Raw genomic sequence first — 17,413 nt, forward strand, 5'->3', positions numbered from 1 at the left:
CATGAGCATATGGTTCTTCCCTTTGTCCTGGCAGCTCACTAACCTTTGGGAAAGGAGTCACATCTTTTTCATTATCACCTTTCAGAGATCTTGCTCATATGCTGCAAGTCAGATTTGAAGGAACGCATCTTTCAGGATTAGCTCTAAGGCTGTAGCTATGGTTAAATTTGTCTCTTACTTGCTAAAGCTTTTTAGTATCTATGAGTAATGGGCAGCCACCAAGCCATCTGACTGGCAGGCACAAATTCCAGAATGCAAAGCAAGTCTTGCAAATTAGTCTTACAATACCAAACTTCAGAAATCCTCAATATTCTTAGCGTCTAATATGCTAGTCTTAATTCCTCTTAAATTAATAAAGCACCTCCAGTTGTACAAGTTTACTGTCAAGAATTTTATCAACTAAGTCATTCTGGAACAGATTAACACGCATATATTTTATATGCGAAAGAGGAGGCATTAGATGATTCATCTTAAATCTCCATGTTTGTCCTTGGTTTAATGAAAGAAAAAGTAACTTAGATAACATGGAAACAAATTGGAAAACACTTTGCAGAGCAACATCCCTAAATATGCTTGCAGCTGTAGCAGTTATCAGTGGTTTCATAGTTTCATAGTTGGTAGGGTTGGAAAGGACCTGAGCAGATCATCAAGTCTAACCTCCTGGCATGGCAGGAAAGAATGCTGGGGTCAAATGACCCCAGCAAGGTGATTATCTAGCCTCCTTTTGAAGACCCCCAGGGTAGGAGCAAGCACCACTTCCCTTGGAAGTTGGTTCAAGATCCTAGCTGCCCTGACTCTGAAGTAGTGCTTCCTGATGTCCAGCCTGAACCTACTCTCAGTCAACTTATGGCTGTTATTCCTAGTTACTCCTGGTAGTGCTCAGGGGAACACGGTCTCTCCCATTCCTTGCTGGTCCCCATTGGTAAGTTTATAGATGGCCACCAGATCCCCTCTCAGCCTTCTCTTGTGAAGGCTGAACAGGTTCAGATCCCACAGCCTCTCCTCGTAGGGTCTGCCCTGCTGTCCCCTGGTCATGCAAGTGGCCCTCCTTTGGACCCTCTCAATGCTGTCCGCATCCCTCCTGAAGTGCAGCGCCCAGAACTGGACACAGTACTCCAACTGCGGCCTGACCACTGTCACATAAATGGGGAGGATCACCTCCTTGGACCTGCTTGTGATGCATCTGTGGATGCATGACAAGGTGTGGTTGGCCCTACTGACCGCATCCTCACATTGGTGGCCCATGTTCATCTTGGAATCAATTATGACTCCAAGATCCTTTTCTGCCTCTGTGCTGACAAGAATGGAGTTCCCCAGCCTGTAGATATGCTGCTGGTTCTTCCTCCCCAGGTGCAGCACCTTGCACTTGTCAGTATTGTCAGTTTAGGATAGGAGTGGGCAAAATACGGCCCAAGGGCCAGATCCAACCCGCCAGGTCATTCTATCCAGCCCACGGGGCCCCTAAAAATTTTTGAAAATTAATATTTATTTGCTCCTGGCTGCCTGTCAAAGATGACAGGACCCAGGGGCAGTAGGGCTCAGAGGAAACTGGTGGCAGGACCCAGCAGCAAGGCCTGCCCAGCCCTGCCCCCGCAACCAGAAACCTCTGCCTAGCAGAGGCTTCTGGCCTGGGACCATGGGGCTGTTCCTGCTTCCCTGTGACAGAGAGGGAAATGCAGCCCTCAACAGCTTGCCAGAATTCAGTAAATGACCCTCCTCCTGAAATAATTGCCCACCCCTGGTTTAGAATGTCTTCTACAGTTGCATGTAGATGCCAGGGGAAGACTAGCTCTTAGGTAGTTAGGACTTGACCATCCAAGGGTCTCAACCCAGGTGATCAGGAACAGGCAAGGTGAGGGAACCCAGGATCCCAAGTAGTCTTGGGATCAGGGGCAGGTGGGTCAGGAAGCCAAAGTCTGTAAGGGGCTGGGATGTAGGTGGTGATCTTGGGGAGAACCACAAGCCCAGAGTGAGGGGGGGCATATGGGTGGTGTCAGGAACAGGACACAGGGACCCAGATTCGTGTCACTAGCCAGGGAGGTTTGGAGCAGGCAGCTATAGCTATATGGGACTGAGACATGGGCAATCACTAGCTATCAGAAGGCATGGGTCTAGACTGGAGTCAGGAGCAAATGGGTCTGGGCTGCAGTCTGGAACAAGTACTCAGCTGGCAGGAACCAGCTGGCAGAAATCAAGAACAAGGATGAAGCCAGGAAGTAGAAGTTCAGTAAGCAGGACCCAGGAAACTGGAAACAAATAGGAACCAGGAACTGGAAAACAGGTAAGAACAAGGAGTCAGAAGCCCCAGGCTACATGGAGACATCTGTCCTGTTGAGTAACATCCTGGGCACTTCCCACGCTGCTATTTATAAGCAAAAATCCACAATCAATGGAGGCAACTGGGACCAGCTTAGGATAGTTAGGTTGCTAGCAGCCAGGTCCGTTCAGGGGCCATCTGGAAGAAATTTGTCTGGCCTACTCCCCTGGCCCCTGACAGATGAAATCACTAAATCCAAGTATTGTAATTCTGTTTTAATTTCATTCGTTTTTCCACTCCACAGTTGCCCTGGGACCAGAAAGAAGGAAGTCTGACACAGGAATTACATTGCCAACATTGAGAGTCTCACTTATCCAGGACATGAGGTACTGTATTTGACTCCCAAAAGTATGGATTATTGCATTAATAAGTAATAAATATTGGGAAAATATTCTTCACTTGCTTTGAATTCATCCTTATACTATGAAATAAGTATATATTCAAATTCATGTAGTGCTATTTCTTATGATCTCTATATCTCATAAAACCTTTTTATTTCCAATGCTCGTTTGATTTACTTCAACTAAAAAGCCATGGAATGAGGCTTGTGCATTGTGAGTTGGGGATTTCTAATTTTTATTGCCTATATTCTACTTTTAGTAGCAAAGATTCTTTAAAATCTAAGCAGAGCTGCCTGATTACCTGGCACCTTCCATTTGTATGTTTTGAAAGAGGAAAATATAGGTTAGCTAAGGAAAATCGTTAAAATGAGAGTGCAGACAGAGGTAAAAATCTCCCAGTAAGGGTTGACCTGTGCTCATTCATTTATTATAAATGGCCATTTTATCACATGTTGTCATTCCAATGGAAACAGGCCCTTGAAAATGATACCAAGAAATTGAAATTTAATGAGTTCTCTGAGTATTCCTAAGATGTGCATTTATCATTAAATTAGGACAAAAAATACTGAAGTAGATGCTGTTTTATAGATGTTTTTTAAACGTAGCATAAGTTATCAGATGAATGTCCTATTACATAATTAAACAGCTGAAACATACTAACATTGACATTATTAATCTTAAGTTAATATTTTAACTGCTGTGTTTTAACATGGGGGATTTTAAATTATGGCTAATAATTCAGCAATTGGGAAACTCTGAACACCAGTAATGGGGTACAGAACTTGCAATTTAGTGTAAGGCTACTGAAAAAGTAACACTGAACATCACAAAGCCCAATATAACTCTAAAGACAGCCAGAGCCTGAAAACAAAAGGAGGCAGTCTTGGTGAGGATTGAAAAGCATTGGCTGCTGTCAAAAATTCCAGTGCTGTCACAAGTACCAGATTTACTTGGGCATTGTCGGAGAAAAGGAGGGAAACTTAAGGTTTTTCATTAAACCAAAGTAGAAGCGTCATGAAGATACCCAGATGACACTAAACTGGGACTGGCTTTGGTTTTGTTTGCTGTATTTGAAAGCCAAATATTTCCTGATTTTGTTATATGCTGCAAAAGGAGATGGTATGGTTGAGCCTATTGCTACACATGTATGGCACAGTGTTTCTAGGCAGGACTGCAATCTGGCCCCAGTCTCATTTGTGCAGTTATGTTTTACTGAGCTATGCTCTAAACATCCACAGGGATAAAAAGAGTTGGAGGTTGATCTGACAGTAGTAGGCAGTTCCTCTTGGAGTTATCCTCACTCGAGCAGTCAGGCCTTTTTTAACTTGCTGCCAGTTCAAGCCAACCTCCTGATACTTCAGCTGACATTGGAAAGAATTTCCAATATGAGAAAAGAATATGAAGAAAAAGGTCAGAAAAGATGTGATTAAGGGCACTCCTAAAGGGGAGTAGGGGCTGAAGGAGTGGGGAGGGGACCATGGGGCCCCATCCCCTGCCTGCTCTCCCAGCCCCACCCCCCCATGGCTGCCCGACCTGGCCCCAGCTCCCAACACTTTTTAAAAAAGCCCCTACTCACTGGGTGCTGCCTGGCGGAGGGGGGATCCTCACTGCCCCACGCTGCATGGGGGGCTCTACACAAGCCCCCGGCCTCCCTGACCCCTGCTCCTCCAGCCCTCCCCACCCCCTGGCTGCTCTGTCTGCCCCAGCTCTGGCCCTTTAAGAGAAACCCCGCCCCCCCCCCAAGCTCTCTGGACTCACCAGTTCCTGCAGCAGCCCCAGGGCTTTGAGGGGCTCTTGGAAGAGCCCCCCATGCAGCAGGGGACAGTGGGGATTTCCCCCCACCAGGCAGGAACTGGTGAGGCCGGGCAGGGGGTGGTTCTTAAAGGGCCAGAGCTGGGGCGGGTGGGGCAGCCATGGTGGGGCTGGGGGAGGGCGGAGGCAAGGGATTTGTGCAGAGCACTCCATGCAGCGTGGGGCAGTGGGGATCACCCCCCCTCCCCCACCCAGCAGCACCCAGGGAATCGGGGGGGGGGGGGGTAGGGAGGGGCGGTTTCAAAGTGCCAGGAGCTGGGGCAGTGGGGCAGCAATTGCCAGGGCTGGGAGAGTGGGTGGGGGATGGGCCTGGGTGATTTGGAGATTAGGCAGCAGCCGAATCTCTGAATCAGATTCGGCCAGATCAGTTCAGGACAGTGATTTGAATCACCAGATCCAATCACTCTCCCCCAAATTGGCCAAATCCAAAGTGAATACTAGTGGCTTCGCACAGGCCTAATTGCTCCGTGTTCTATCATCTGCTATCATTGAGAACAGTTCAGCTCCATCCTCCTCACAGCCACCCTTCAGGTAGTTGAATGCTACAATTAAATCCCCCTGTAGTCTTCTCTTCAGATTAAATAAGCCCATTTCTCTAGCCTCTCCTCATAAATCATATTCCCCAGCCCTCAAACTATTTTCGTTGCCCTCTGCTGGACTTTCCAGTTTGTCCACGTCCTTTCTGTAGCAGGGGACCCAAAACCAGACACAGTACTCCAGGTGTGGCCTTACCTGGAGAAGGAAATAGAATCATTTCCCTCAATCTGCCGGCAGTAATCCTACTAATGCAACCCAGTATGCTGTTAGCCTTCTTCTGAGGTGAGGCTGACTGGTCTGTAGTTCCCTGGATCCTCCTTCTTCCCTTTCTTAAAGACAGGGACAATATTTGCCCTTTTCCAGTCATCTGGGATGTCTTCCAATCACCATGATTTCTCAGAGATAATGGCCAGTGGCTCTGGAGTCACATCAGCAAACTTCTTCATCAACCTCAGATTTATCCTGTCTAGCCCCATAGACTTGTACATGTCCAGCTTTTCTAAATAGTCTCTAACCTGTTCTTTCGCCACTGTTGGTTGCTCATCTCCTCCCCAAACTGTGCTGCCAGGTGCAGTACTCTTGGAGCTTACCTTGTCTGTGAAGACTGAGGTAAAACAAGCATTTCATACTTCAGCTTTTTCCATAATATTTGTCACTAGGTTGTCTCCCCCATTCACTAGGGGACCCACACTTTTCCTGATTTTTCTCTTGTTGCTGACATGCTTGTAGAAACCCTTCTTTTTATCCTTCACCTCCCTTGCTCTATGTAACTCCACTTGCACTTTGGCCTTCCTGCCTTCATCCCTGCATGCCCGAGCAATGCTCTTATACTTCTCCCTAGTTGTTTATCCAAGTTTCTACTTCATATAAGTTTTGTTTTTGTGTTTCAGCTCACTGAGGAGTTCCCTGCTAAGCCAACCTGGTCTTCCTAAATAAGTATGGCAGATGGGGATGGTTCATTCCCGTGCCCCACTAAGGTTTCTTTAAAGTACAATAAAAGTAATTAGATCAGGCTATGCTTTTTCCTTTAACCTCAGCAGGAGGTGATGGTAATGTGGTCGGCATCACATTTCAGCCACCTTTACACCTGGGTACCTCCTTGTACTCATTTAATAGGCAGATAAGCAAGTCTCAAGGAAGCTCCGGAGGTGGAAATCCCACCACCTGCACTTGGGATTAAACCAAGGTCTTTCCTATCTGCAGTCAATCTTCCTCCCAACTGACCTATGCAGTTCTGTAAGCATGAAGCTGTCTTTAGTAAATGTAGTAGAAAAAGTAGCTAACTATAACGTAGATGTAATAGAAAGACTAACTTAACATAATTATCTGGCAAAAAATTGGTTACAATGACATGATTTAGTTAACCTGTGGAATTCCTTGCCACAGAAGGTGGGAGAGGCAGATAGTGCAGCCAGGTTCAAAAAGAGAGTAGATGAATTCATTGATCATAGATCTGCTAATGGCTTTTGAACAGAATGGTTGGAGATGTTTCCTCTGGCATCTCTAAAGTAATAAATGGTGGATGCCATGGAAGGATAGAATAGGGGATAGATCACTCTAGAGTAGTGGTTCCCAACCTTTTTAGCCACAGCCTGCTTCTGGGAGCAGAGTGCGACGGGGCAGTGGTCCAGGGATGGGGGAGCTCCCAGCACGTGCCACTACTCGTCTTTTGTGTGTGGCACTGCTGGCATTGCCCCCACAACTCTCATCTGGGTCACAGCCCAAGGTTGGGAACCACTCCTTTAGCGATATCTTGGTCAATGCTGTCCCTCTATATCTGTAGTTCCCGACATGGTACCCACAGGCGCCATGGTGCCCCTCCAAGGTTTATTCAGATGTCCACACGGGATTGATTGGATTGATCTAAATACTTTAATATTCATATGGGCTCCTGCTGCTTTTTCTTTTAAATTGGAATGTGCCTATGGGCACATAAACATTGGGAACCCCTGCTCTATAGCATCCACCCTGCCACTTTCAGCAACACGATACTTGGCTAGATGGACCCAGTATGGCATTTATTTATTATTTATTTTGCCATGTGGTTATTACTAATACATTCCAATGTCAATTAATCCAATTAACATATTTCAGATTACTGACAGTAGATAATTAACTTGTTTCACTATAGTCAAATTAGGTGGCTTGGAATATTTATTTATAGAGTGTAGTGATATGGCGCTTCATCAGCAAAATAACAAAAAATCCCTGGTTAGAGAACGCTGGAAACCTGACAGGCCACATGGCTAGAAAGTGACAGGTGAAATTGCAATGAGAACTGGAGGTAGATGTGCATAGTACTGGAGTCAAGAGTTTGCTTGACTTTTGTGTCAACACGTCATGTTAATTTCTCTCTCTCTCAGTTAAGTGATGATATCAATGGTTCTTTACTTTTGTGAGGCTGGCAAACATGGAAGGGAACAGTTGCAGGGAGAGCTAAAGAAAGAGATTTGGAGTAGAAGCTTACCCACTACACAAGGCAAGAGAGTTGATCCCAGGTAAAAGGAGACAGCATAGTTAGTGCTGCATGCATGGGTGACTGGTGCTTCCTAAGTCTATGGGGGCACCCATGGAAGCTGGCGAGGACAGGACTGGCGAGCACCCACAGAAGCCAGTGGCAGCATCTGCAGCAGGGACGGGGGCTAGCAAGCACCCGCAAAAGCCGGCAGCAGGGACGGGCTGGTGAGCACCTGCAGAAGCTGCCGGCAGCGTTTGTGGTGGGAACAGAGCTGGTGAGCACCCACAGAAGCCGCCAGCAGTGTCAGCAGCAGGAATGGCCCTGTCAGGGGAGGCAAATGCCCCCTGGATCCTGCTTAAGAGTCGCCTATGGCTGCTTGTATGTGTTTTGGTTCCTAAGTAGTTTCAGAGCTGATTAATAAAAGAAGACATTGGTCTTGCAATTCTGCTTGAATTATAAGATCCCTCCCACTGCATAGGGAAAAAAAATGTCAAAAGCAAAGTGCCATCTTCAGCTCTGTATATACAACAAGACTGGCTCTATCAAACACCAAAGGGTGGATGGTAAATTGAATTTAGCATACATAACCCAACGGCATGCTTTGTTCCCGCTCTGAGGGAATGTTGTGAAGATTTGATTAATTACTTAAAAACAGACTAAGGTTTATGCTGCATTTTAAAGAATGGATAATTGTTTTAATTGCCCATGAACATATTGAGGGGTTATAAGTGTTCTAAGGGGTAATATATTAAGCATTACTCTAAATATTGTCTGGTTGTGATGGCAGTTATATGATCACATGAACAATTTAAAATGAATCAGCTTTGCCAGTTCTGTAACTGCAATGGTGGTTATTGCACGTGGATAATATAGTGCCCCTTGCCTGCCTTGCAAACCAAAATTGTATCTTGGAGGTCAGAAAGGCAAGTCCTGTCCAAAAGTTCACATTTGTTTCTTCCTTTAAGGGGAAAAAAACTCTGCCCTTTGTGTGGGGAGTGTCCTCTCTGCAGGCTTTTCCCAAATTGTGGCTTTGTGACTGTCCTGCTTTAGCTTCCCCAGCTGAATCCTCAGCCCAAGCCACATCTGACTGTGGCCTCAGACTCCAGCCCCACCACTGAGAGAATCCAATGTCTCCTCGTGTCCCCAAGTCTTCATCCAGAATAAACACAAGCCAAAAAAATATTTTCAAGCGGGGCTGAACTTTCAGCCCCCTTCCTTTCAGGCAGATCCTCCTTGTGTGGCTTCCTTTAACTCCCACCAGCAGGTTCCTGGTAATAAATCAGATTAACGGTCTCTGCCAGGCCTATCCTCCCACAGGCAAGCTCCCAACAGGCTGCAGTCTTCAGTTAGCTTCTGGCCTCCGCCCCACTCCTCATGTCAGATAGCCAGTGCCAGCCTGCACTCTTTCCACTCACTCCCAAGTGGTGGGTGCTATTTCCCGTTTAATAATTCCTTTCAAACCTGACATCTTGTACAGATGTAGCAAGACAGAGCTAAGGGGGTCAACTGCAGGCCATAAAGCCTGCTGCAGCCAGGAAAGAGCTAATGTTGTCCGTATATTGTCCATATATTGTCACATATGTAGAGAACTATCTAAGCATATGATGGGAAAGCATGTGATGGCATCTAGCACAAAGGGAATCTGTATTATTTGGGAAAAGGGATATAGGCAGTACTACTTTTATTGTGCTTTTCTAGTGGAAGCACTTGGGCACAGTTAAGGAGGAAAAATACATATTTCTTAAATATTACTGGAAGGATTTGCATCCACTTCCAACTTCTGGCTGGCCAAACTTCTGTTTGGTGCTGTGACAGGTTTTGTGTGATGCAGTTATGGCCACACACCCCACTTTTAGTAGTGATTAAATAAGCTGCAAGAGTTATTTTGATACCCACAACTGCAAAATAAATAAATTCAGTGTTGCAAACTCATGATTTTTGGCATTGTTATGAAAGTCTACACTTCAGGAATGTGAAAAACTTAGTTCTTTCTTTCTTTCATTTATATATATTATTCATTTGTGTTGCTATTTAGCGGTAGAGATCTGTTTGCTTTATAGCATGAAGAGGCCAGCAGCCCAGGGCAGGTGCTCCAGGGGAATGAGAGACCTTATCCTGCACACCTGAGGAACTGCCACATATATATATATATCTCCCTGTCCATATATATAAATGAAAGAAAGAAAGAACTAAGTTTTTCACATTCCTGAAGCATAGACTTTAAGAATAATACCAAAAATCATGAGAGTTGGCAATACTATATTGATAGCAGAGTCCATGATAAATTTTACTTATAAGTTTGCCTTTGCTAACCGTGTTATTCATTATTGCTGCTTCTTATAGTTTAGGTAAGCTTAATATTTTTCAGGTATGCAATTTATGCAAATCACTGAGCGAGCAAAGATTTGTCTTTGTACTAGAACCAGGCAGCTATGATGTTCAAAGGGTGCATAAATTAAGATTTGGGACCATCTGTATTTGAATTTACTCTTGGGAAAAGAATATGCTCAACTTAGTGCTTCCTATTAGATGTAATTTAAGCTGAGCACTGTAGGAGGGAAAAAAAGCAATTCGGTGCTTTGATCTTCTTATCTCAAAAGACTAAGTGTCTGCAGAGAGCATCTCAACATGATGTGGGTGAGTAATCTGTGCATCCTGTTTCTCAAGGACTTCTGCCCAATTGTCTGTGTTGGAAGTCGTAACAACTAGCTGTCAGTATCTGAACCAAGGAAAAAGGGTTGCTTCAATGAATGCCTTGCAAGGCTTTTTGCAGTGATTTAACTAGTCTGAGTTACTCCTTAAGTGGGAAGCTGTGGATGTGGTAATAGTGACCTTCAGATTATGGGGTTTTCATATAATTTATCAAGATTTAGTACCCCCAACTCAGTTTGTCTGAGACCTGTCCATATGCCATTTTATGACCTGTGAGGAAAGCTTCTTTTAAAACCTATCACATTTAGCAAATACCAGCATAGCATTACCATTTATACTGCAGGAGCTAAGTATTCAAAAAGCTACTTCGTGCTAAACAATCTACAAAACAGCTTTTTCCTTGATGAGGTTACAGTCCAAGTGGTAGTAGTTGGACTGGTTACACTAGTGGACACACCTGCTAGACAGGAAGCACAATGAAAGTAATCCATGATCCTAGTCAGCATAAACGGCCATCACCATATGAGTTCATTGAATGGTTTTATGGAGCAAACATTGTCAAATTTCCTCATGTTTTGTTGGGCTTTGAAGACCAGTGTGTGAGTTTAGAAAAGTAGGTGTTAACACAGATCACTTCAGTCCCAGCTGCTGAAGCTCAGAGCCTAATACAAAAGGGTGAAATGCTGTGAATTGCCTGTTAACTGAACAGGCACACTGAGTAAAAATTAAGTTTGCAGCCCTATCTTCCCACACTTACAGTCATTATTCATTCCCCTGCTCCCCATCCTCAGAAATGCCTGCAAGGTTTAAAGTAATCTTATTGTGCCCTAGTAGTTTTTTTAAGCTGTTTGTGTTGCAGAACTTGCAGCCTTGACAGTCTTTCCAGTTGGGAACTTGGGAAGATTTATTTTACAGGAGCCCTTCAAACTAGTTCTGCTTTCTACGGAGAGAAAGCATTCTAGGTTAGGTGACCAGTTTTGTAAGGCCTTTAACATCTCTTTGGAGGTATAAAGGGGTATTAGAATAAATGTCTGCCTTTGATAGAAAACTAGAAATACGGAACTCTAAAACTTGGTTCAGAGGTGATACCATTTATTAGACCAACTAGAAAATAGCAAAAAAAATCTTTCATTTGAGATTACCTTCTGCACTGTTAAATGGTTTTGCTACACTGACTGTTGTTATAACAGTCTCCTGACATGGTTAACTACTCAGGTAATCTATGTAGTAGCATAGACAAGATTGGGGTAGGTGTAAAGTGTTTTTGGAATATGTCAAATCATTCCTCCTCTGGATTAAACTTTTTTTTTTTTCTTAAATAGCCCATTGTTATCTTCATCAGTGATAACATATGGGGGAAGTTTGTGACACTGACAATTTAAACATTGTATATATTTAGACTTGTTTTCAGAATACATCAATTTGAGGAACCTCTGCAACATGTTTACTATCCTTTACACTGACTTATTTAAAGCAAAGTGCTGCCATTCTACCTCTGGTCAATGTAAACAGCCAATCCACAATTTTTCTCAATTATTTTGTAAGACTCTACTGTAGACTCCATAATATATATTTTAAATCTGGGGGGGGGTGTAGTATGTCAGGGTTAGGACTCATGTCTGCAGCAGCTTTTAAAGAAACCATTTTGAAACAGTTATTTCATATTTACTAGAAATCATGGAAGCTGTTTTTACTTGGTTCTGGCAAGAAGTCTCTAATTTTAGGGGGCAGAATGTTTTTGCATATCTCACAACCAGTTCAGTTTCAGGAGATATTTTCAGATGTAATTGTTACCTTGTATTGGGCTCAGTCATTTTAAGTATGAAGGATTTTGCAACTTTTTTTCCCCTCGTTCCAGGCATATTCAGAACATGAGTGAAATAAAGACTGATGTAGGTCGAGCTCGAGCCTGGATAAGATTGTCACTCGAAAAGAAGCTTTTGTCCCAGCATCTTAAGCAGCTGCTTTCTAACCAGCCACTTGCTAAGTAAGAGTAATTGTTGTTCTATTTTCCCTGTGTTCGGATGTGTTCTGTAAGAGTGCCCTGCGATCTAGACATAGATATCACCAAACAAAGCAGATCAGCTGCACCATGATATCCCAGCACAGCTGACCTGCTTTATTGGGCAAAATGCATCATTTGTTGTCCTGCCTGTTGATTTTGCACCGATATGTGCTATGTGTTCTTCTGGGGCTTGAGGAGCCTGGTCTTCTGTTCTCTGGGAATTCCTGCACAGAATTTTGCCCCTCAAGCCCTACCCAGCCTTTTCTGTTAAGCAAGACACACCGCAGGATCTCCAGGGCACAACCCATTAAGTACAGAAGCCTTAACTTTCCCTGCTTACTGAGACATGCCTTGAAGATCCTGGTGAAATGTTTCAATAAGTGGGAAAAGCTGAGAAGGGGCTTCCCAGGCCTTGATAGGCCCAAGTCTATGTGGGAATTCCTCAGGTGTGGAGGATCAGTCCTCTCATGCCCCTGGAGCATCTGCCCTGGGCTGCAGATCTCAACTGCTAAATAGCACTAAATGATTCCACCATTTACACAGCCACAAATTTGGGGCATTTCTGGTGCAACAAGGGTTATGGATATCTGTTTGCTTGGCCTTTGTGCTGCCATAAACATTGTACAAAGGCAATGAAAGAGCATCTGTTTCTACCCTGAAATTTCTGAAGAGCGTTTTGCCTTTACATCCAGTTTAGGGACCGGCTAGAGCCTAGCAGGGATATAGTGTTTTAGGGTGTGGATATATGTAACAATTGAACTGTTCCCAGAAGTCAGTGGATTGGGAACCGATTCACAGCTGTCACAGGTTAGAGGTGTCTATGTGTACAGTGCCCTAATATTCCAGGTAAAGTGGGCACTAGGGGCACCTATACACATGCCTGATGCCTGCTGCAGTGCATTCTAATTAGATCATGTTGGAGCAGACTCAGTTCTTTGAGTCTACTGGAGCATGCACTCAGCATCCCCATGCTTCAAAATGGTGCTTAACTAAAGCACTCCTGCCACCATTTTGAAGTGCGGGATGCTGAATACATAAGACTTTGTGGCACTTCAATTAGAGCATCTCTTAGGAGCTGCTGTAATTCAAGTGCCCCACCTCCACCATGTATGAAGACACACTAGAGTTTTGGTTGTGTACCAGGGTAGCCAGTTACAGCAGGGTTGTGGCGGGGTAAGGAGCAATGCAGGATGTCTGGACAACTGACCAGACCCTTGTCACAGACCACTTGCATGACTGTAGACATGCAGGGATGCTGCTCCAGCATGCTATAATTACAGTGCATCAGAGCAGACTCAATTAATCAAGTCTAATTCTAATTGGACCGTGTTGGAGCAGACTCAATCAAGTCTGCTGGTGCATGCTAATTAGCATGCTTCAGCAACCTCCACATCTCATATATTCAGTGTTCCCATGCTTCAAAATGGCAGCAGAGACACTTTAACTAAAGGCCATCAAACAAGCTTTAGTTAAAATGCCCCTGCCACCATTTGAAGCACAGGATACTGAATACATGAGATAAGGTGGGCACTTTTATTAGAGCAGGTCTTGCAGCCACTGTAATTAAAATACCCCCCAACCTGCTCACACACACACACATACTACTCCCCAGAGCACATGTAAAGATGCCCTTTGTGTCCACCAGTAACATTTACCCAGTTCACAATGAACTGATTCAAAAAAGTACTTGATTTTTCACTTTTGAACCATTCCAGGCAGCATTAAACCAGTTTGATGGGCTTGTATGTCAGTCTACTTCAGGTTTAAACTGCATTTAAACTAAGTGTTAGATGTGTCTGTACCCTCAGCTTTCACAGTATTTTGGGCTGAGTCAGGCTACTTTTGAGCATTCTTCATTGAGATTCTATTGATTCTGTCTGCTGTACCAGACACCTCAAAAATGAAAAGTCTAAAGTGTCAGCCAGGCAGCACTACATGATGTTTTCTAATTGGGCTCTTCAGTCAGAGTTTGGACTGAGAAGAGGCTTTGGACACTAGGGCTAGGGACAGACATTCAAAAAGCCTGAGCGTGAATTGATTCACTCTTTGGAGTCTGACCTGGCTAGGTTGAACTGGTTTGTAACTGGACAGACATTCTCTCTGGACTGAGGAAATTCAGGCACATGCCTGCAGTGGCTCAGGCTAGAAGCTGGGGAGGGTGGGGGTGGGGCGGCGCTAAATCAGCCCTCCCTTTCCTTCCAGAGTGCTGAGCTGAGGGGGTGGAGGGCGTGGCCAAGCCCCTGCAGAACTTCTGATTAGGGAGGTCTGTCTGCCCCAACCTCAGCTTTTCCCCACTGGCTGTTCAAGGGGCAGGAGTGTTACCAGCCCCCTACTAGCACTCTGAGGCAAGGGGGGATGTGCAGTGCATGCATCTGTTGATGATATGGAGCTTTTCAGTCTCCCCCCTTGCTTCTTTATACTGTCTGTAGCAAACTGACAAACAAGCAAGCAAACAAGGGAGCTCATAACAGTGTTTATCACCCCATCAGCAAAACAATAGCTACTCTCATTTAATTCAAACTCTTTTTAAACAGCTTATCAGCTGACTTGTTGATTAGCTCCGAAAAACCCTAAGCAGTCACTGTACTGTCTGCCTATTCCAGTGAAATTGGAGATGTGCACATACAGATACCTCTCAGCATTTGCTAGCATGCCACATGCCTAGGGTCCATGGGGCTGGGGTATATGCTGTGGGAGATGGGGGTGTGGATCCCTGCTTCAGCAGCAAGGAGGGGTAGGGCAGAGGGAAGCCAGGCAGACCCTGCTGTGCCTACAGTCTCTGCTGGAGCTGCAGCCAGGGAGCAGAAGGGAGGGGCCAGCCCTGCCGTGAAGCAGAGAGTCTCACCCAGCCCAGGGAGTGTGCCAGGATGCTGGAGGAGCCTGGTTTATCTAAAACCAGCAAGGGGTCTGAGACGGACATTACATAAACCGGTTTGAGCCAAATCAGTTAAGTCTGATATTCCATTCAACCAGGTTTATCTCAAACCGGTTTCAGCCATTTTCAAACTGGTTTATATGCACTGAACATCTGTTCTGTGCCAGGTTTAAACCAGTTTCTGATCATTTAAACTGGTTTATGTGTAATGTCTGTCTCTAGCCTAGATACACTGCACTCCAGAAAGGAGGGGTTTGGGGAGACCCTGAACGATGAGGGGTTTGGGTGGGGTGGCTGTGCTCTTCCAGTAACATTGGCTGCCTATACACATGCTTGGGGTGAGCGGAGACTTTAATTAGAGAGGTTCCCAGGCAGCCGCTCTAATTAAAATGCCTCACCATAATGTGTAGTAAGCCCCCATGAGTTTAAAAATGTCTTGCAAGCACTTTAACTAAGCCTAGGTTTAGATAAAGCACCCCAGCGGCCATTTTTAAATGCACAGGGGCTTATACCAGGGGTGGGCAAAATGCGGTCTGTGGGCCAGATGAGGCTCGTCAGACCATTCCACACGGCCCTCAGGGCCCCTAAAAAATTTAGAAAACTAATTTTTATCTGCCCCGGCTGGCTGTTATGCAACCCTTGATGGCTTGCCAAAGCTCAATAAGCGGCCCTCTGCCCAAAATAATTGCCTGCTTATACACATGGTGGTGAGGCCACACTGGAGCGTTCTGATTAGAGAATGAAGGAGACTCGATTAATCAAGTGTGCTCTGACATGTTCTAATTGGAACGCAAACCGGCACGTGTATAGGCAGCCATTAGTTCCAGTTCACCAATGCTGGCAGTCTTAAAGTTACGAGTGTGCAACATTATAATATGGACATACCCAACATAGCTTTATGCTTTATGCTGGCTAACTTGGATAATGATAGCCACATTATGGCTGCACAGGGCTCAACACGGGTCTGCAAAATGCACCTCAAAAGCAGGGTAAATCAGGTACTTCATGGTGAGCTCATGGTAGACAGCTGCCAAATACCTGAGGTAGTTTGTTTCCTAGTTATATGCTGAACAAAGGCCAAGGCCCATCATACCCATTTGGCATCTCCTGACTGCAGATGGATTTCCCGAATGCATTTGCAAATGTTCCTGTGTCAGACTTAACATGCATGAGATCACTCGGCCAGTGCAGAAGGGAAAGCTCTTGTGGTACTAGTCACACTTAGTCTAGTCATAAATTTACTAGTCATAAATTGGTGTCATTTCAGTGGAGTTTTGCCAATTTGTGCAACTGAAAATCTGGCCCATTATCCTTCTCCGCAAGTTAGCCCTTAATTTCATGTTCTGGGATTTGCGATTTTAACTGTTTGTTAGAAGGCGTTATTTTCAAGAGCAGCAATATCTCCATTTCTTTTAGGAAACTTTACAAGCGTTATGCTTTCCTGCGCTGTGAAGAAGAACGAGAACAGTTCCTGTATCACCTCCTTTCACTCAATGCTGTGGATTACTTCTGCTTCACAAGTGTATTCACCACAATCAGTGAGTTGGAGAACAAAACTTTTTTTTCTGTAATTAAAAAGCTAAATGTTTTCATGGAAATATTTCTCCTGCCAGTACTAGAAACTCAGAGGTCCCTGGCTAGAGGGTCTTGCTCTTCTGGTTAGGGTCACACTGGGGGCATCTACATGAAATGTCAACTGCACAGTAAACATCTTGGTGCCTGGGCGCACAAAACCTAATAAACTTTGCAGCAAAGTAGTCTTGTAACATACAAGTACTACCCTGCTGCAGAGATTTTTTCATGCACAACAGCACACGTGTAGACATTGCACTGGCTGGCATTGACAGTGCCCTTGTTTCCCTGGTTTATACCTGGAGAATGTCATACGGTACTTGTGGCGTTGCAGATATTGTTCCGAGTCATTGTGGGTGAGGGTTTAAAGTGGCAATTTTCTTTGAGGATTCTTTTGGTAAATGATAGTCTGGTAAATGAACTACAGGGGACTGAAGTCAGTGATTGGCCCAGAGAGACCCCTTCTAGTCCCTATGGTGAGAGAGGAGTATTCCCAGGACACTATCTTGCCTGATGGTCAATATAGCTGCAGGCTGCCTGATAAGAACCCAGTCACCTACTGAGATCAGTAGGTCTAGCTGCTGCTTTTGTCCCTCACAAAATGCAGGGATAGATGAGAATGCTTGGGATAAGAGAATCAGATACCAGAGGAGAGCAGTGTTCAAAGAATGTTCTGATCCTTGACCATTCTAGTACAAGTTTTCTGTCTCAGGATTATATAGTTCTCCATTCCTCTTCCCTTCCTAGTCCTCTGTAACAGTGGTTCCCAACCTTTTTTTTTACCATGGCCTGGCAGAAGTGGGACGGGGCACACACAGCCGGCTGCTTCCCTCCCAGGGCTTCC

At 44.8% G+C, this 17,413-nt stretch overlaps 1 protein-coding gene across 3 annotated transcripts in view; it reads left to right on the forward strand.

Moving 5' to 3' along the window:
- The window catches only part of DENND5B (DENN domain containing 5B), a 200,546-nt gene that overhangs the window by 165,786 nt on the left and 17,347 nt on the right, over nucleotides 1-17,413 (forward strand). For all 3 annotated transcript variants that reach the window (XM_090043350.1, XM_090043348.1, XM_090043349.1), the window contains 3 exons: nucleotides 2,562-2,643; nucleotides 11,976-12,104; nucleotides 16,414-16,535. In XM_090043350.1, coding sequence (XP_089899476.1) covers nucleotides 2,562-2,643; nucleotides 11,976-12,104; nucleotides 16,414-16,535 — 333 coding nt within the window. The remainder of the gene's footprint in view (nucleotides 1-2,561; nucleotides 2,644-11,975; nucleotides 12,105-16,413; nucleotides 16,536-17,413) is intronic.

This window comes from Crocodylus siamensis, chromosome 4 (genome assembly GCF_052110815.1).
Source record: "Crocodylus siamensis isolate JL-2025a chromosome 4, ASM5211081v1, whole genome shotgun sequence".
Lineage (NCBI taxonomy): Eukaryota > Metazoa > Chordata > Crocodylia > Crocodylidae > Crocodylus > Crocodylus siamensis.